The sequence below is a fragment of the Pleuronectes platessa genome, chromosome 9 (genome assembly GCF_947347685.1).
Source record: "Pleuronectes platessa chromosome 9, fPlePla1.1, whole genome shotgun sequence".
Lineage (NCBI taxonomy): Eukaryota > Metazoa > Chordata > Actinopteri > Pleuronectiformes > Pleuronectidae > Pleuronectes > Pleuronectes platessa.
Window position 1 is genome coordinate 23,424,127 of NC_070634.1, and position 20,928 is coordinate 23,445,054.

General features: G+C 42.1%; 2 protein-coding genes across 2 annotated transcripts; one reads left to right on the forward strand and one right to left on the reverse strand.

The window, feature by feature from the left end:
- Positions 1-1,346: 1,346 nt before the first annotated feature.
- cfap144 (cilia and flagella associated protein 144) lies at positions 1,347-4,893 on the forward strand. The gene is given in 4 exon segments (XM_053430795.1): positions 1,347-1,482; positions 4,048-4,107; positions 4,186-4,289; positions 4,747-4,893. Coding segments are annotated over 4 exon segments (396 nt in total). The 3' UTR covers positions 4,843-4,893.
- Positions 4,894-5,642: 749 nt separating this feature from the next.
- ebna1bp2 (EBNA1 binding protein 2) lies at positions 5,643-8,921 on the reverse strand. The gene is made up of 9 exons (XM_053430413.1): positions 8,644-8,921; positions 7,718-7,801; positions 7,442-7,614; positions 7,162-7,285; positions 6,842-6,931; positions 6,646-6,721; positions 6,358-6,448; positions 6,054-6,240; positions 5,643-5,958 (listed from the first exon to the last, which is right to left on the reverse strand). Exons 1-9 carry the CDS (start codon positions 8,812-8,814, stop codon positions 5,914-5,916), a joined length of 1,041 nt encoding a protein of 346 aa, XP_053286388.1. The 5' UTR covers positions 8,815-8,921; the 3' UTR covers positions 5,643-5,913.
- Positions 8,922-20,928: the final 12,007 nt, after the last annotated feature.

The window sequence follows — 20,928 nt, forward strand, 5'->3', positions numbered from 1 at the left end:
GTTAAACTTCACACACGCATGCACTCAGGCCTGTGCACATTCAAGAATGACAATGTGTGTGTGTTTGTGTGTGTCTGTGTGTGTGTGTGTGTGTGTATGACAGTCCCGTCGCCCTAAGAGAACATATGGAAGCAAAAAGAAACCTCACACTGTTCTCTGGTTCATTTCCATGCAGCCTGGACCGAGTCAGTCGCTCTTTGCTCCTCTAACACATTTTGATGGGTTTGTTTGCTCCAGGCGAGAGTTTCTCAACACGCCACAAAGCAGAATGGTTCTTTGAAGGAAGGACGGGCGAGGACTGGGATGAACAAACGACTTCTGGGAATCACAGCAGAGATGAGACGCAAGATTTGTTAACGAAAGAAATCTAATTATAGAACAAAGTGGAGACGAGTGCAAATGCTGTGGAATTTCTTTAAGATGCAAACCAAATGATTTGCTGGTGTCTGGATGAAGAAAGATGGAATATTTTATGAGCTGTTTGATTGTGATGATTTATGGTTTTCTGAGGGTAAAATAAAATATCTGGGTTTCACTCTGAATCTGTAAGCATTCAAATATATAAAAAGAAAATAATACATAACCTGAAGGTCTCAGTTTCTTTCCTGCATAAATATATAAATATATTTGGTAAGAGAATTCATCAATATTTCAGGTTTTGAATAGAAAGATAAATGTCAGGCTTGTGGAGTTTACTATTCCTGCAGCGTTGAGGAATAAACTGTACAAATATATTAAAATATCTCTGAGTTGGACTGAAAAATATGACAAATACAAAATAAATATTGCAAATCGTGTTTAAAAATTAACTGCAACCATTGGAAACTATTCAAACGCGCCAAAGCGATGCTGATATTTCATTCCCCCCCAAAAACAATGTATTTATTAATTAAGTAAGTAAAAAAAATGTAATTAAATAATAAAAATATAAATTAAATGCAGCTTTTTATCTGTTTAGGAGCAGAAATCTCCATTTAATCGCTAAACCAGAAAGTAATTCACCATTGAAAATAATTATACCTAAATGGAAATGGGTAACAAAAATGCAGCACTTATTTTAGACTAAACAGAGAGTTTATAATAATTATTATTAATCAATTAGAATTAGAATGACGGCCTTTATTGGTCTATGTTGTTAAATATTAGAGTATACAGGTGTTTTTACTTTATGAGGTGTAACTGTAGATAAATATACACGTTTCTACTCTTGTTCTCACCCACCATGAGCAAACCTGAGCGTGTAGCGCCACCGTGCGGCCAGTCTGTGCCACTGCAGCCTCAGGAAAGTGTTGACTGCTGCCTTGGTAACGTGCAGAGAGAACAAACATCAGTGTTGATGTGTAAACATGTCTGGAAACGAGCAGCTGAGAAACGAGAAGCTGACTCCGGTTCAGCTCAACGCGATTTATCTGGAGAGAATCGGAAAAGAGCAGCGACACCAGAGGCTCCACACGGAGTTCAGCATCAACCCTCACAAGAGACGTAAGAAACATGAGCACCTTCTTCTTCATGTTGTTTGACTCTTCACACGAAGAATGATTCATTTCTTCATGGATCCTTTCACTTTCTTTAAAAGCCTGGTTTTGTCTAATTGACTAAATCAGTCTCTGTGTGATTGACTGTTAAACTACATCGAAGTTACATTGAGTCAAATACACAAGCAGTGATGTTTACAGACAGTAAAATTTAAAGTACTACGTTTACTCTACATTAAAGAAGTATATTTATACGTGTAGCCAAATTTAAAGGATATATTTATAAGGTATATTTTCGAATTATAACAGATTTAAGGACTATATTTATTTATATGCTCTGTGGAGTTCTCCAGCACCTTTTCAACCTGAGCCTACACCTTCAGAGAGTGCCAGTGCTCTGGAAAACATCCTGCCTGGTCCCAGTGCCCAAAAAAGGACGTCCTGCGGCACTGGAGGACTACAGGCCGGTGGCACTGACCTCTCACATCATGAAGGTCATGGAAAGACTGGTCCTGGCCCACCTCAGACCGCTGGTGGGCCCATCACAAGACCCCCTGCAGTTTGCATATCAGCCCCGTGTTGGGGTTGATGATGCAATCATTTACCTGCTGCAGAAGGCTTACTCCTCCCTGGAGAGACCCAACACCTCAGTCCGGATCATGTTTTTCGACTTCTCCAGCGCCTTCAACACCATCCAGCCCAGACTGCTGAAGGCCAAACTGGAGGGCACGCAGGTGAGTGCTCCCCTCATCGCTTGGGTCGATGACTATCTGACGGGCAGACCACAGTTTGTGAGATTACAGAACTGTGTGTCTGATCGTCTGATCAGTAACATCTGATCATAACCCCCAGGGAACTGTGCTGTCCCCCTTCCTCTTCACCACATACACTGCTGGCTTTAAGCACTGCACTGAGACGTGTCATCTGCAGAAGTTCTCTGATGACACGGCCATTGTGGGGTGTGTTGAGGGCGGAGGGGAGGCTGAGTACAGGGACCTGGTTGACCGCTTTGTGAAGTGGTGTGGGGAGAACCGCATGCAGCTCAACGTGGCAAAGACGAGGGAGATGGTGGTGGATTTCAGGAGGACCAAGCCCCTGCCCTCTCCTGTCTGCATCGGTGGGACGGCTGTGGAGGTGGTCCCTGCATACAAGTACCTGGGTGTCACACTGGACAATAAACTGGACTGGTCCACCAACACAGAGGCCGTCTACAAGAAGGGCCTGAGCCGGCTTTACTTCCTGAGGAGGCTCAGGTCCTTCAATGTCTGCAACAAGATGCTGCAGATGTTCTATAAGTCTGTTGTGGCGAGCACCATCTTCTTTGCTGTGGTGTCCTGGGGTACGGGCATCAAGGCTAAGGACGCCAACAAACTGAAAAAACTGATTAGGAAGGCAGAGTCTGTGGTTGGCTCTAAGCTTGTCACCCTGGAGGAGGTGGTGGAGGACAGGATGCTGGCAAAACTGCTGGCAATCATGGACAATACCTCTCACCCCCTCCACAAAACACTGGACAAGCTAAGGAGCAGCTTCAGCCACAGACTCATTCAACCCCGCTGCTCTAAGGAACGATACAGGAAGTCGTTCCTCCCAACCGCAATAAGACTGTACAACTCCTCTACCTCTGTCAGAGCCACCATCACAGAACTGCACTAAACATACCTGTCTCAATTCATCATTTCATACAATAATATTGTCTTTTGCACACTCTGTCTACATATTCTTACACTCACAGTATATTATATTATCCATTGTATCGCCAAATACTTATATTGATACCCGTACTATATATCATATATTATATCATACTCTTTGTATATTCTTTGTATATATAAGTCTATATACACATATTTTATTTATACATGTGTACATGTTATTATTATTATATTTTACTATTATTATTATTATATATACTGTTGCTGCTATTATTACTACATACTGCTATTATATTGGTATAATTACTATCATATATAAATATATATTATATACTATATATACTGTATTATCTTTTTATATACTGTCTAACAATAACATTACCATCATATCATCAGCACTATTACCATCATCTGCCACTGCACCTTATCTACCTAGTTTATCTTGTTTCTGTTTTTATTCTTTCTACCGCAATATTTTATATTTTATATTTTATTCTATTGTATTGTATTTTATTGTATTCAAATGTACCGGCTGCTATGATGACTTAATTTCCCCTCGGGGATGAATAAAGTAATCTATCTATCTATCTATCTAAAATCTAATTTAAAGGCCTTAGTTGAAGTTACATTTAGTCAAATTTAAAACGAGTAAATAGAAGCTGAATATGATAAAGTTTAAACACAACATTCAGGTTAAATTAAAAGTATTATTTATCTCAAACTCTTCCAGAAGTACTGTTTACTAGTGTCCCTTGAATGCACCACGTGATACAGGTGAAAGCTACTAACCTACAAATAGAGAGTTACTGTAAGTTGAGGTTTGAATTGAAAAGCAGTTTGAATATCAGCTGATTCCTCTGGTGCCTCGTTGTATAATGTGTGTTTGTTATTTGTTTGTTTGTGTCTCACTGTTGTCACAGTTCATGTCCTGACAGACAAACCCATGTCCAGGAAACCAACGGAGCTGATTGAGGAGGATTGTAAGTTCACAGAGATTCTCTTAAGAAACCATCGGATCCCAAACAGGTCGAGATCGTCTGACGTCTTCTTTTTTCCAGCTGCCTTCATCGAGGCCTTCCACAAGGCTCGTCTGGAACCCACCAAGTAGTATTCAATGCCCCTGACTGAGAGTCAGGAGATAGGCTGGGTGTCAGATCCACTGGTGAGGAAAAGAGTTTACAACTGAACTTCATAGAAAACCAGAGGGTCCCAACTCAAGTCCATCATTTTCTCTCTGGTTAGCAGTAAGGTTTTGGGTATAGTCGAAACCATCATACCATGAAAACTTACTTTATGAAGTAAACTCTAAAACAGGGATGTTTCTAAATTGGTAATGTCTTGATGATGTAATATTCAGAGTGTAAATTGAAAACCTTTCTAGTTTCAGTGTCCCATTGCTTTGACATTAAAATCTAAACTTTACTACAGTGTCATGGGTTTTGTGTAAAGTTGGATCAGTCTAAGTGTAGTTTTGAAAGTTGTAAAAAAAATAATATCAACATTCAAACCCAAGAGAACAGCAGAGCCATTACAGACTATATGGTCACATGTATTATTCATTTAAATCCAGCTCTTTCTCCAGATCAAAAGCTCAATCTGACCATTCTTCTCATCCACAGATTCCATCCCACTGCCAAGACCAGAGGTTTAACTTCCACCGGGCGAGCACCGACGTCACCAGACACACAGAGAGTGCCCTGAGGAAATATAATTAAACCATCCGGCTGCAGATCTCCATGAAGTGAAACACACATGTCCATATGTATTAGTGTGTAACACAAAACATGAAGGTGTCAGCAGCAGAACTTTAACATTTCCATCTCTAGAAACTAAGAAACACACCAGCACAGGTCAACACAAAGCTAACGCAGCCACTACATGCTAATCATATTAATGAATGGGAAAGGGCGACGCTGACGGCTGCTCAATATCAGGAAATGTCAAGTCACACGAGGGAGAATCGATGAGTCAGGTATTTAGAAATAAACAAAATCTCTGTACTCTGAACAGCAAACAGACAATGTAGTAGTTGTGGTAAGTCCAGACAAGTTCTGAAGCTGTTCTGGAGTTTCTCTTTCATACTTCAAGAGCGTAGCAGGTGATTTGTGGTGAACCATCTGACTCAAGACAGAGGAAAAGGTCGAGAGCGTTTAGACAAGAGGTGACGTCTGGGAGGAGCCTGCAGGAGGCGGGAAGTGACATAAACCCTCCTGAGTTAAACCACGTTTTTGTTCTAAACTTCAAAAGCTCTTGAATATTGATTTCTTTAATCCTGTTGAAAATCTTTGTGTATTTGTGGTCCTGAGATATTTGTATTACAATATTTTACAGTTTTTCAGTATTAAATAACATCAACAACACTCCCTCTCGCTTGCTGTGGTTTTTTCAGACACTCCTACTTCGGGACTGGGAGGTAAAGTTCCAGAGCAACCGACTCAGATATTTGTATTCTCACATTTAGGCTGCTCTGGAAAACGTCCATGTCTGAGAGCACATAGAGACAACAAGGGCCACAAATGATAAAAACGTGTTTATGACAATTTCAAAGATCTTCACAAGCATCACGGAAACTGTACGTGGGAAAAATAACTTTGTTTTGAGGAAACGCGACTCAGTCCATCTTCTCAGTCGCCTCCTCTCACGTCGCTCTGCGGCTTGAAAAGGGTTTATAGGGTCCTCCGTATGAATCCAGACTCATTTTTACAGGAACACATATTGTCCAACAAATGCAGGAGGTTTTCCTTTCAACAGAAATCCTTCCTGGGAGCAAGTCTCAGTCCAGCCTGTTAACGGGTCTTCGCCTTCTTGCGAGCAGCCTTACCCGGACGCTTCTGTAAAAACAAAGTGAAACAAAAGTTAGTTTTACTTCCGGTGACAACATCTCTACATGTAGTGAATCTGCGAGGACTGTTGAACCGTGACTCACGTTCTTATTTCCGACATTTTTGCCTTTCTTCCCCATCGATTTCTTCCCCCCCGCTCCCTTTGCGTTGGCCACCTTGGCTCGGAAGCTGGACACGTCGTTGTAGCTCTCTTTGGTGTTCCACTTCTTTCCACTCTTCTTGCCCCCGAAGCCAAACTTCTGGTCCTTGAACTTCCTCTTGGAGTTGGGGCTGTGAACGAAGTGATTTGTTATTAATCTGTTTGTGAAACCTCAGGAATTAAAAACATATTAAGCTCATTATATATTTACGATTGTAATGTGCACAGCCTGGAATTGGAAACCTTACCCCTTCTTGTTCGGTGTTTTCTTTGCGCCCTGAGCGGCGTCCTTGCCGGGCTTCTGGTCTCCTTCCAGGAAATCCAGCTTGTCGGTCATTCCTGGGAGAGAACACGATCAGGAATATTAAACCTCAAACTGTAAAAGCATTCTCACAACCATAGAGTTTTGGGGGGGGGGACAGTAAGTCGAGATGGTTTCAATAACCATTAAGATTTTTTACAGTAACCGTTTGTACTTTCTGTGAACACTGAAAGTCATAAATAGTTTTTTTTAAAAGAGGAATTCAAACACCCACCTTTCTGGTATCTCTTCACAGCGGACATCATGGCCTTCTTCTCCTTCTGCCTCTTCTGGATCACTTCAACTTGGACCTGGTGCATTCAAGATTTATGTTGTGAGTTTTCAAATATAGGAAACTATATTCTAGACACTAAAGACTGGACTCAAGACTTTTGAGAGAGAAAGTGTGATTTTAAAAAGCAGGGACCAACCTTCTTGCCGTACTTCCTTTGCTCTCGCAGTTTCTTGGCCTTCTCCGACTTCTCGATTATCAACTGCTTCGAAATGAGCTTTTTCCTGATCTGGACACAGAGAGAGAAAACAGACGTGTGTGAGGAAATATTTGGATTCAAGGTACAAGTATTATAGTACATTTCAGATATAGCTCATTTATAAACTGCTCCCAGTTTAAGATACACAAATCAAGAAACAGAGAAATGTTTAACCGCGAGGCCATTTGGACGCTTCTCTTTTTAGTTATAAAACGAATGGTGAGTTTTAATCTTGTGTTATTAAAGAAGCTGCTGCTCACCTTCTGCATGTGCTGATCCGACTTGGCCATCTCTGCAAAGTAATCCTCCGGCCTCTTGGTGTAAATCTTGTGCTGTTTTAAAAGGGGCAGCGCCTCCATGACTGTAGCTTGAGCTTGACGGTAGCTGGAAATTAAAACAAACACACACACACAACATGAAGACTCTGCTTAAGACTTTAGATCCTGTGATGTTAGATGCTACAAACATCCTCTCAAGGGACGTGTGTTGGAATGAATGGACATTTTATAACGAACTCCACATCCGGGTCCGATCACTTACAAGAACATCTCCCTCTGGAAGTCGTCGTCTGCGTTGATCTGCCCGTCGGCCGCGGTGGAAACTTTCCCCTCCAGCTTGGAGATGATGTCATCAGCCGGCGGGTTGGTCAGATCCAGCCTCTCCACCCAGGGGAGGTCCTTACGGAAGTTGGCGAGGCATTGTTTCAAACCCTCCTGCATCACAACACAGGCACGTTGATTAATACCAGTGATGACCAAACTGTTCTGTTAATTATTTACATCATATGAGGATTTTAACACGTCAGGTCTCACTCACCGCATTGTTGGTCATCTTCTTGTGTTTGTCCACCAGAACGTTCATCCCTGGTTTCAACAACCCTTTGGCGAAGGCTTCTTGAAGCTAAAGGAATAAAAAAAATGTTGGTTCACACATTGATGTAATGCCATTTCTTGATTTATTAAGACAACACACATTGATCCAGGTCTGAGCTTCAGCTAGTCTGGTCCACGTCGCTCTAATTTCTCCTTTCCAGTTACATTGAGGACTGATTTTATGATTCTGTTAAAAGCTTTTAAAGCTCATTTATAATTTGCTCACATTCATAATCTAAGATATAAACACTGGTTAGTACTTCATGAAGTAAAGGCCAAGAGGCTGTGCAGATCATTTCCTGAGGAGATTAGACTTTCCAGCACTTCACCTGTTTATAAAAACATTTCTTACACATATACTTTAACCCTAACCCATAGGAAAGGACATGTTTTTTTTTTAAATATTTTCTTTAATGTAACCTGTACTCTATTAGTTTTTTCTTTTTGTTTTTCTCCCATGTACTTTGTGACCTTATTTAAAATGCAAGTGTTTTTCTTTTTTCCATAACAAGGCATCATGGTAAATTAATTATAAAAGCAACATAGGCCAATAGAAAAATGCAGCATTATAAAAAGAGGTACATACAAATAAATGAAAGAGGGAAAGTTACAGTGAAGTGTAAGAAATTAGTCTGTAGAGCTACAGTTTAAACATTTTAAACTAGTTATCCACATTAGTGTATTTGTGCCTGTGTTAACCAGCTGGGTCAGTAGTTAGTCTCTCTAGTTATTTTACAACGCTAACACAACATCATCTTATTCCATGATCACAAACAGCAGACTGAATCTCGTGTGTCTCTTTCGTGTGTTGATCAGATACACACTCCTAGTGCAGCACGTGTAGAAAACAACACATGTCTCTGAACTGACCTGCTGGTCTGTTAATTCGATGTTTTCCTCATCATCATCGTCCTCCTCCTCCTCGTCTTCGTCTTCTTCTCCTTCTTCGTCTTCGTCTTCATCCTCCTCCTCGGACAGACTGATCATGTCATCGTCCTCCTCTTCCTCGGCTGACTCCATGCTGATGCGATCGATGATCATCACGGGAGAGTATAAAATGGAGAATATAAAGATCTGAGAGAAGAGTCTGCTTCTCTCCTGCTCACATGTCCGGAGAGGTTCACGTGGGGAGGAAGTGACGCAGGGCACCGTCCCGCAGATACGGGCCCGCCGGGGGAAACACTCCGAGAGATCAAACGTTCCTACCTGTAAAATAATATATACGAGGAAATGTTTAGGCGTAAATGATCAAATACGTATATTCACAATTGTTATTTAATACGTGGAAAAGTGTGAGAAAATCTTATAATATTATTACACTTATATTGTTATTCTCTCTTCGCTCTCGGTGAATAAATAAGTTTTATTCTTGAACATTTTTAGAAATTTGTAAACTTGAAATTTTTTTCAAATGTATAAAATTGATAATTTTCCCACAGCGTGTTTTAAATATAACAATAAAAATAACTTTACCGCCACTACAGTGTGTAATGTCAAGGGAATCCTCTAGGGGGAGATGTGTTGCACCTGAGTGTTGATAGATAGATAGATAGATAGATAGATAGATAGACAGATAGATAGATAGATAGATAGATAGATAGATAGATAGATAGATAGATAGATAGATAGATAGATAATGACAACAATAATCATCATAATAACAACAACAACAACAACAACAATACTAGTACTACTACTAATAATAATAATAATATAACAAGATTAAGATTATCATACAAGATAATTTGTTGAGCAATGTCCTTAACAAAGTTAATAAGAGATTCACACATTTATTAACATACACACACAATAAACAACAACAAGGGCTTGAACAGCAGTAACAGAAGCAGGTAGTCTAATATCAGCTGGAGAGTCATTCACTCTTTGGAGGCCTGTGCTGCAAAAGCATGATCGTCTTTAGTCAGCAATCAGCTCAGGCTCACAGGGAGTTGGTAAATCCTTGGTGTACAGAGGGGGCTTGGTTGTGTAAATCTTTAAAAGTCACCAATTACTCCTTGAAATCAATACGAAAACCAACAGGGAGCCAATGCAGTGAGGCCAGAGCTGGTGTTTTTTGTAGAGTCCAAACAAAAGCATTTTGAACCAACTGAGGGAGATGCAGGGATGATTCAAGCAGTCATTTCCCTCTCAAAGAATCCATTTGAAATCATTACGAGTCTCAGATGAATCATGAAGAAAGACACTATCGACAAAGCTTTTCCAAGGCCACGCCCCTCGAGTCGATTTGTGTCACTTTGACGTGACACCAGCGAGAGAGACAAGTGTTGGTCCAGTATCACTGCTGTGGTCCAGAGGGACGATCCAGACAGGACCAACTCTCACTGTGCTACTTTAACTAGTGATAAGTATGTGTCCCTGTGTGTGTGGGTGTGTTGTATTACTCATGTTGTGTGGACAAAAAAGTCACATCACAGGGCCAATTAGCAAGTTCCCATAACATAAATCCTAACATTTTTAAAGTTAGGACATGTTTTTTAAGGTTAGGGTAAGATTAGGTTTAGGTTAACTTTATGATCTAAGGTTTAAGTTTTCCAGCATAATCACTGGCCTTGATGGGACAATTACACCTCATGGGGACCAAAACCTGGTCTAAATGAGGCTAAAGATAATTTCTGAGGTCCTGGTTCTAGGTTCAGGGGTCAGATTTGAGTCATGGTTAGATTTAGGTTGAGGTTAGGCATAAATTGGTCATAGTTAAGGGAAAAGGTTTTTGTGAGTGTGTGCCTGTGAATATAATTAAGTTATAAGAGACGTGGTCAACTTGTGGTGTCCAAGAAACTCAATTTTCCTACATTTTCAAAACGTTTTCCTTTTAAACAAATGTCTGCAGATTAATTATTTCCTCAATAGTTTTGTAGAAAGTGTGTCCAAAATGTCCAAACCTGTAGAACGAGCTGCAGCAGTGTCACTGGAGCAGGAGAAAGGGAGCGAATCGCAATCAATCACTTTCATGTTGTCTAAAGACGGTTTGTATTCACCGTTTGTTGTCACGTAGAAGTCGTGAGTGTGGGGTCTAGCATCCAGAGCGACGGAATGGACACGTGCTGAATGCTAACCGGAGCTTTGGCCAGTGACCATGAAAGTAACGTGATCTTACTCAAAATGTCACTCGAGAGGGATTCATCCTAAGTGGCTGAATTAAGAGTCGTGGACTGTGACAGTGCACGTCCGTCTGTGGGACAAATTACATCACGTTAGGTTCCTGTGATTGTCTGGGGCTCACACGTACAATTGTATAAGATATTTCCAGTGACAATAACGATGGTGTTATGAGTGTGCGAATATTAAAAAGCGTGGGTCTCTCCCTCCATGAGTCTTTTTCATGTTTGAAGTGCTGAGAGGTAGAAGACATACAGGGATTTAATAAGAGAACCACTGTTTGATGTTATCTGTTCCCTGGAGGATGAAAGAATCTAAAGACTTTCATTTCAACCATATCGTCAGGAATCAACATTTTTACAATAGGAAGTCAGAAGCCAGGAAAAATTATTTTGTTGTTTTTTATTTTCATTGTTCTTTTAAAAAAAAAAAAAAAATCATCCAAAATATGTCTGCTATTAAGCACATTTATCTAATCACTGTTCTAAATACAATTTTGATGTACTTGTACTTTACTCAAGTATTTCTACTTCATTTTTACAGCATTTTTTTGCAGCCTCTGTGTATTTAAGAGGTGGCATGTAGTAAAGTATATTTACTTGTTTCAGGTACTTTCCACTTTTACTCCATTACACATATCATCAAATATCGTCACTCTCTCCTCCATATGGTCGACGGCACCAAGGACATAAATCATTATTATAATTAGGCAAAATAAATCTATAACTTCACGTAATGTGTAGAGATATTTTCTAAACTCTACATCATATTGTAATATAATGCCAGAAACATTTAGATTGGTTTTTATTGAATGTATATTTCATTTACTTATAGTGACAGGGCAGACACAGAGCAGACAGAGGACAGGGGACAGTGCTGAGGACTGCTGCTGTTCATCCGTCTCCCTCAGCGTCTTCACCTCTACGTCCTCAAAGCAGAAACTCTCTGATCCCCCCCCCCCCCCTGAGAGTGACACTCTCTATTCTAATGGAAAAAACTATATTTACAAATTGTACTTCACCCCCCTTCATTCCTCCAGTCTGTGAGCGTGGTCAGATCCCCTCTCTGAAACGTCTTCAAAAGGGGGAAAGAAACAACCATCATTTCCATTTCTATCATTGTACTTCACTAGGAGCCGGACAGAAATGCGAGTCCACTGAATTCACATCTCACTGTCACTTTTCATCTCGGAGCGACAGGCGGCTTGATTGAAAATAAGTTGGATTCTCTCTGTCAGGTTCCTCGCTGCTCAGCCCTGAACGTGTGAGTCTCAGTGGTGTGAGTGGTGCTTATGGCTCCTGCTCAGTCTCCCTGAGGAGAATCTGGGACAGGCACGTAAACAAGGATGAATGGCTGATGCTATTTCGATTGATCTGGGGTCTGATCTGTCCTGAGTGTGTTAAGTAGCTCTGCCTCCATCAGGACGTCCCTGATGTGACTGCAGCAGAGGAGGCCTGTACCGGGTGTTTTGGGGCTTTACGTGAGCGCAGAGCTTCAGATTGGACAATTATTCCCTCTACTTTTTTTTTTTTATAAGTTTTACTTGTCTACTTGTTCTGAAACTACAGGAAAAACATGGATTAATTTCTCATTGCACGCTGAGACTCTGGGGCTTTGTGAGGTAAATTAAACCCAGACTTTGGCTCCTGGGGATAATGGAAAATGAATCGAGAGGCGAGACTGTGCAGTGTAGACGTGTTTAGTCAAATCAGTATGTATTGGCTTCCTGGTTTCTAGTGTCTCCCCTGGAAGGTGAAGGATATTGGGAACAACAGTGAAGATGAGCAGAAGAGATGAGACGGGAAAGTTAAAGTTAATAAAGTCTCTTCCTAAAGTTGCGTAACCATTTCCTGTTGTATTTTGTGTCAGCTCAGGGTACGTCATCTGCAATAAGTGTGAATGAGTGGATGATAGTGTCGTTATTGTGTTGTGCTGTATTTCTGCAAAACCACCGATCTCAAGGTCGACTTTCCAGATTTCTCCTGGAGCTTTTAACCACATCCCATGGTCTTCATCAGGAGATAAAGTTGTCAGGGTTATGCTTTGACTGTCTTCACATATAAATTAGAAATGAATCACAGACTGTAAGATTGACTGAGCTTCTCCTCCCCAGATGGACAGAGCAGACCGTGGCAAACTGGTAATTGCGGAGGAGGAGGAGGATGAGGCTGGAGGAGGTGGAGGTGGAGGAGGTGGAGGTGGAGGAGCAGGAGGAGGTGAAGCAGGTGCAGGGAACCTCAGGCACAGGCAGAGCACTGAGCTAGAAAACAAACTAGCGAGGACCAGAACAACTGGGCCACGATGTCTGAACTGCATTGATGACTGAAGTTTTATACTGCAGAGGCTGCAGGAGCACAGGTGCACACACACACTCACACACACAAACACACAAACACACACATAGTCCATAGACTTCCAATCATTTCCTGGAGACACTCTTTCTTCTAACCACTATTAATTTAATTCTAACCTTGAGCTAAGTTTAACCCCCAAAAATCAGCTTTTCTGCTGATTGGGACACGATGTTTGTCCCCAATTAGAGAATTTGTCCTCAATTATTTGGTCTTTGGTTTGATATTTAAGTCCAAGGAACACACACACACTCACACACATGGAGACAGACCGACTAGGGACAACGCTGAAGCAGCAGGAAGATGAAACACTGGAAAGACACAGGGAAGCAGGAGAGGGGAGGCCAAGTCGATATCCTGACACATCAGGAGGGTCGAGGGGACAAAAGGCTGAATTCAATACAGTGACTGGACATAGTGGGTGTGCTAATCACAGTAATTATTGCTCTGTTCCTAAAGGGAACATAAACGTCATTAATATTGTGTTTATTTACTATTTCATGTCAAAACGTGTGATGTCAAGAACAGACAAGCATCAACTTCTTCCAAACCCCAACAGGCAGCATGTTGGACAGCTTTCTGTGGTCCTCTGAAGCGCTGCACCACTTCTCCTCTTCAAGGTGGAATGTTATGTATCCTTAAGCCTTTTATAGTGGCTTTTAATTCATGGTGTGTGGGACTCAGGTCGCTCTTTATGAAACATCTGTGTCAGCGCAGGTGGAAATACAAAACCACGTGTAGCCCAAGAGAAATGTGATGTTTCATGATATTCTTACTGTCATCTAATGAAGCGCTTCTTTAGTTTGAGAATGAGCAGAACTTGTTGTGGTTGTGTTCGGGGCGTGAAGGGCGTAGGAGAGATTCTGATTATCCCTCCATTATATAGTCATTGATAAAGTCCTCTTCTAAAGCCGGGTGTGATAAGAGATCCCTTAAAATCAATAATGGTGATTCTTCAAAAAGTGACACCGGTGATGCATAAAACATGTTTATGCAAAACGAGCCACTGAGGAAATGCAGATTATTCTTTGACTCAGTTTAAATAAGTGATGATAATTAAGGACCAGTTGCAGAATCTTGAGGCTGAAATCATTCTGGTGACTTTGCAGCTGTAAAAAAAACCTGGAGCTCATGAATGTGACACACACAGGAAAACATATTTCAGCATCAATTTCAAGTTATATCTTTTCTGCCCCGAGATAATTTCTTGTCTGCAATCATTTAAAACAGCTTGAATTCTGGGTCATTGACATTCACACGCTGTACTCACCTTCAGTGCTGCATGTGAGTCGAGACTTAACGACACAGATTGAGGAGTAATAGGCTTCTTAACACTCCACAGTTTGCCTCCATGGGAGAGTTTGACTCCCCCCCCCCCCCCCCCCACCATACCAGGTGTTCTATTGCCCTGCTGAGGCATTTTATGGCATCAGCACTTCTCTGAGACTTTTTTTTTTTCTTCGCCCGCTCCCCTCATCATCATCTGCTCCTTCCTCCTCGTCTCAATGAGGTGAAAATGTGCACACTTGCAATCACGGAGCCAGGATACACAATGAACACTGTACAAAAATAACAACCCCCCCGCTCCCCCCCCACCCCCACCCCCCTCTGAGTCTTAGTCAGTTTCCTGTTATATTTCATGCCACGTCTCCCCTGCTGTCACTCCGGTGAGCTTCTCCCTGCAACTCAGAGCTTTAGTTTTAATTAACCTGTTGCTCGTCGTCATGAAATCGTCCATGTGTCCCCAGCAGACAGGTTTCTGGTGTTATCATCTCAGATACTTTTATTTAGTAGATAGTCCAAAATCCAAAAGAAATCTGCAACCACCTCATCCATCAACTAATTCATCAAATCTCTGTCAGTCTGTATGTGTGTCACATATCTCGAGGATCGTTCATCTAATCAACTTCACACAAGGCATTTATATTGTTAAGGGCCCAAGGAAGGGCACAGTCCAATTTTGTGCAATTTGCATGGAGGCTATATCAATAAACTTTGAATTAGGCGACCATAACTCGGGAGCAGTGCCGACTGGGACTCATCAGCGTAAGTGACGATAACTGCCGGCCATTTTTACACTTTCAGAAATACAATCCTCCAACAAGCATCACCACAGGACAAGCAAACTGAAATATAAAGTTTGCAAAAATGAACATCAGACTAATATCTTTATGGCGTTTAGCGTGTCACCATCTGGGCAAATTTTCACGTATAAAGGAAAGTGGATTCCAACAGTGGGATTTAATTCCTCTTTTAAAAATGATTTACGATTTTCAGCACTAAACTTGAAGTTGTCTTTAGGGACGAGGGGATTGTGAAAGAATCAATGCCTGTGCTGCTGAACTGTAACAGTGGAGGTTAGTATTCATTCAAGATCTTCTGGGGTTTAGTCTGAAAAGCTCTCCTGGTGGATCCTAATCAAACGTTTAGAGACACCTCCGTCTCTCTCTCCCTTGTTTCGCTTCCCTCTCTCCTCACTTTCCTCCCTCGCTCCTCCATCCCTGCGTCCTCCCTCTATCCTGACACTGATTAGAAGCGAAGAGACAAATTAATCAGGGGAGCACCGGTTTGCCAGCTCCCCCTGACAGAGGACATCCACAGAATTTTTAAAGGGAAATGCGACGTCAACTTCCATCAATGCTGAAGTGGCGGGGGCTGTGTGTGTGTGTGTGTGTGTGTGTGTGTGTGTCTGTGTGTGTGTGAAAGAACGGGTAGGAGTAGTGCAGGGCCCATGCATAATCACCTTATTATATCCCTGTGAATGGAATGGTGAATTGATCTGATTAGAGGTTGGATGAGAAGAGAAGGCAACGGGAGAGGTCTGGCATGTCGAGCAGCTTCCCCCTGAAAGAGGAGGAAAGAGGAGAGAAGGGAGGGGGGAAGGGGGGGAAGGAGAGCGGCACAGGATGATGAGGAGAAAGGAGGATGACGAAGAGTAATGGAGAGAGAGGAAGGCGGAAAGAGAGGATGAGGAGAAGGGAGGCGTAAGGAGGAGGATGGAAGAGAAGGAAGGAGAGAGGAGGGACAGTGAAACTAAGTTTAACAAAACATTTCTCACCTGAGTTCCATCCAATCACTGCTCTGGATCTTCTGATCGATTCACATGGTCTGAAAGTACTGACGCATTTGGTTAAAAAACTTGAAATAAGTTTGTTAAACTCCATGATATGTATTTAACACATTCATATTTCATTCTAAACAAATTTAATCATATTCCAGCCTGATATTTGGCCTATTTGTATGACTTGGGGATCACCACTAGAATTTGAGATTAAGTTTTGTCAGTTTAAACGATGCTTTGCTCCACAACGGTTTTTACAGTAGGCTACATAAAGATGGACGACACATCTCCACTTCCTCTTGTTGCATAAAAATCACATCATTCACCAGAGTCTGCACAGTGGAAACTGTAGAGTGGAGCCACGTTATCGAGATCCCACATTTTTTACACATGAACACATCAATGTAAGAAAAAGAATCCTAAAATGACTAATTTATGAGCTGTGGCCTTTTTCATTTTTGCATATGTTCTATCCACTAACATGGAGGAGACAGGGTTTATGATGTATAATGTAACCAGCCACTCTATGATAATCTGGCTTCCCTTTTAAGGAGTCTGTGGTTTGACTCCATTGGGTCATTAAGGAACCAGCACAGCACTTGTCCACAGAGCTGAGAAGAGTTTGATCCCATTCCGTCTTAAAGTTGATCTATGAAGTTGTTGAACTCGAGGAAGAACCTGTGAAATCAGCGTCTTTACACAAAGGAGCAGTTGGATCGGTGAAACTCATCCGGTGCTTTGCTCAGACACTGAGTCGACAACTCTTCACCAACTGCCTCTAACGCCCCTCGCTCCTGTTTTCACTCTAAATAAAAAACTTCTGGATTCACCACAGACGAGATCGACCGGTCAGCGATTCTCCGGGAGGCTCGGCAGTAGATCATAATTAGAGCCAATCAAAAAGAAGCGTTCGGCCTGTTACTTCCTGCCAGGCAGCTAGTTAGTCCATCTGGCCCTACGTAGGCCGCCTGGGCGCCGCCAGCCCCGTCACCACGGCTGAGAGGTCACTTTCATTTAATGGTGAACAACTTCAAGGCATTTCTTGGCAGCAGATTTGACACATGCACGGACACATGACAACACACTTCAACAGTGTGTGTGTGGGTGTGTGTGTGTATGTGTGTGTTTAAATATATTTTTGCTATATCATCCAAATGCATTCACCATCTTGTAGGTTTGTGTTCATTAAGAATCAGAATTAAAGATCTATCTGAATCGGTGTGTTGAACAGTGAGAGACTTGTGTGAGTGACTGATGACACTTATCTCCCCCCCCCCCATCTCTCCCTCACCTCCTTCCCCTGCAGCCGTCCTTCCATTCATCTCTCCTCCCTCTCCCCCCCCCCCCCCCCTCTCCCTTCTTTTGTTTTAATCCTCTCTGTCTCTGTCTGCCCTCCTCTCTTCGCCCACTCTTCTCCATTCCACCTCTCCTCCTCTCAGGCCGTTCCCTCCTCGCAAATAATTGCCTTCCTCACTGACTCATCTTCCTCTCATTTATCTGCTGTCTCCTTATCTTTCTGATTACCGCTTGGCAAACCAGGTTCCTCCATCCCTCCACACCTCCCTGCAACTCCTTGTTCTCCTGCAGTTGTACGGCCTTCAGAGTTCTATCATGTATATGTGAGTTCTTGTGTTACTGTTTAATGGATGTAGGATAGTGTGATTAGGATACATCACATAAACCCCCCCCCGGGGAAGATCATTATTGTGATTGTCAGGATTATGAGGATTTGGGCAGTTGAATACATATTTAACACATCCTTCATCATGTGCTCTTTCAAGTGCAGATAGAATCACACATGAAGCAGAACCATATTCATCCTCATGAGAACAAGAACACCACGCTGACCTTGTTCCTCAGACATATGTGTATTTAATTAACGCTGTAGTTTGAAAAAACTGTTCAGCAGGATGTTATGGTAGAAGAGGTGAGGCCCTAATGGGACACAGCAACGTGGGAGCTCTTGTTTTTATTCTTAAGTAAAACATAGTAGATAACTAATAACTTCTAAATTCAGTCTTTCTCTAAATGTGTTGCTCTGACTTTAAAAATCCACAAACTGAACACAGATCAGTTCACAAGTGGGACATCAGCTGTGCCATGCGATTGAATTTGAGTCCCTATGCGTCTCAAAGCTCAGGCTTGTAGCTGACAGTGTAAATTAACATTCATCTACTCATAGAAAGGCCGTGTCTCCAATGATCAGCTGCAGGTAAACATCTGGCTCTAGTTCCAGCTGTGGTGCTAATGAGGAAATCTGAGCATGAACACCATGAGTCCTGCTTCCATCAACACGGCCCCAGAGCACTGACTCTGGGAACTCTGGGACCACTGGTGAATAATCTGTTAAAACTTGTTCTTATTATCTAATCGTGATAATGTGTCGTGACTGGACTCAGAGTTAAAATAAGAGTTGCTCGCAGCCTTGAGGTCTTGTACACAAACTTCAACACAATATTTCTTCTTGGGTTGACTCACACAGACACAAGCTTTGTCCATGTTACATTCAGCAGCCTGAAGGACACTGAGCATCGTATCCTGGAGACTGACGAGAGATGAAAGCCGGGCGGACAAATACCTGAAGGTCTCTTGAGAGAAGACAAACCACGAGTGAGATACATGCATTTCATTTTCAAACTGCAATTTTGACACTTAAAGTTTTTAAATTAACTCGATACCTCCTAGCACGAAGCACAGTTTGATACAAATACATTTCCATATGTGCATATTTCTAATACACAGATGGTTGCTTGACAGTGTTCTGCACTCCTTTCCAGACACAGCACTATTCAAGGTTATGGTAATGGAGTTGGTGGAAGTTGCTCGGGATGCAAACCATAATCCTGGAGTTTGAAATATGGCTGGAAGAGCGTGATCTCATCTCGTCTCATCTCATGGGGTCACCTCTTCATCCGCTGTGTTTGCACTAGCTTTTCTAAAAACTCCATTAAGATGTATAGACAGTGGGGGGGGTCATGAATAAACAAATTGAATCAGCATCAACACACAAACACACACAGTAAGAAGTAGCCCCACATTCATGCACAATCTGTTTTATTTTTCATGCACCCTCTCTTATTCTAAACGAACCTCGAGGGATGAGTGTGGTGGCCGAGTGTTTTGGGAAAGGTCATCTGACTTACCGGGGAAAAGAGGACAGAGAACACAACTTTAAAGGTTAAAATTGATTTTGGCAACAAGATTTCCATTTAATCAAACTCCTTAACCGATGCAGCCATGTCGTGGTGACTCCACGCTCGATAAAGATCAGTAACACTGTCCCAAATCTCTGCCCATTCATCACAAGCTTTTGCAGAAGTCGGATTTGTCTGTAACAAAGCTCACGGCTGTCTGTGTGTGACGGTTCTGGCATTTGCCTTCTCCTGGAAATCAGAAGCACGGCTACTGTCCAACAGACGGCCAGAGATCTACATCCCGTGTGTGTGTGTGTGTGTGTGTGTGTGTGTGTGTGTGTGTGTGTGTGTGTGTGCATGTGTGTGTGTGGGTGTTCAGGGGGGTCATTCAATGATAAGTTGTTGTCTGTGTAAATGTCAGTTGCTGACTGTGGAAAGAGACCAACAGTGAGGTTATGTTTCTGAAAACTAATTGGATGAAAAACTAAATTTGACTGTTCGAATACAGAGTCGTATGTGTGTGTGTGTGTGTGTGTGTGTGTGTGTGTGTGTGTGTGTAACTGTGTGTGTGTGTGTGCATGTGTGTCAAACAGGGAAGAGTTTGTACATGCACCGCCCATTCATGAATAAAGATTTGCTCGGAGGGCAGCAGCTGCTGTTCACACGCTCTGTTGTCAGATTGGTTAGTGTCTGTCTCTAATTATAATCCATTTAAAAACTGCCTCTTACATTTCAATTGGGTTTTCATTCGATCACATCTGCGGGTTTGAAGCTGCGTGGAACACCGGTCCTATTTATTCTCTTTCATCGGAGTGTTGTCTTTGACGGAGAGAACTAAAAATAAATCCAAACTCTGAATGTAATATATAATGTGACAAATTATGAGCAAACTTCATGTTGACCTGCTCTTGATTTGATGCACAATTTTCAATATTAGCTTTAAAGTTGTGTCTTATAAAGGGGGAGTGGAGATTATGAGTCATTGCTCGATCAAGCTGGAGGTTTTCAAGGTTGTTCCGGAGAAGAACGAGAACAAATGAGAAGAAAACCTGTTGAACCTCAAGAGAATCACATCAAAGAGATAAATCACATTAAAAAAAGCCTTTCAGGGGAATTTAACTAAAATTGTGTAAGTGAAAAAGAAATGAGGCTAAAAACCAGTGAGACTGAACGACCTCCTGACTCACAAGGATCTGAACCCAAACACAAACCTCTCGATCTATGTCTCAACCAAAGACTGCAAATAAAGATGGATGACATGACGGCTCCCTAACAAGTACCTTGATCGCCCCCTGGTGGCTACAGGACCTGGTCATAATGGATGAGACCGCTCCAGTAAAGCAGCCTCCTGCACTGCTGGGCTGTTTCAGGTGTGGGTGTGTCGAAGCACTGAGGGCCGCCCCCTGGTGATGGATCTGCTACTGGAGGGATGTATGGAAATGGACGGTATTGACTTCCACTGCGACGCAGACTTAAACATGCAGAAGGG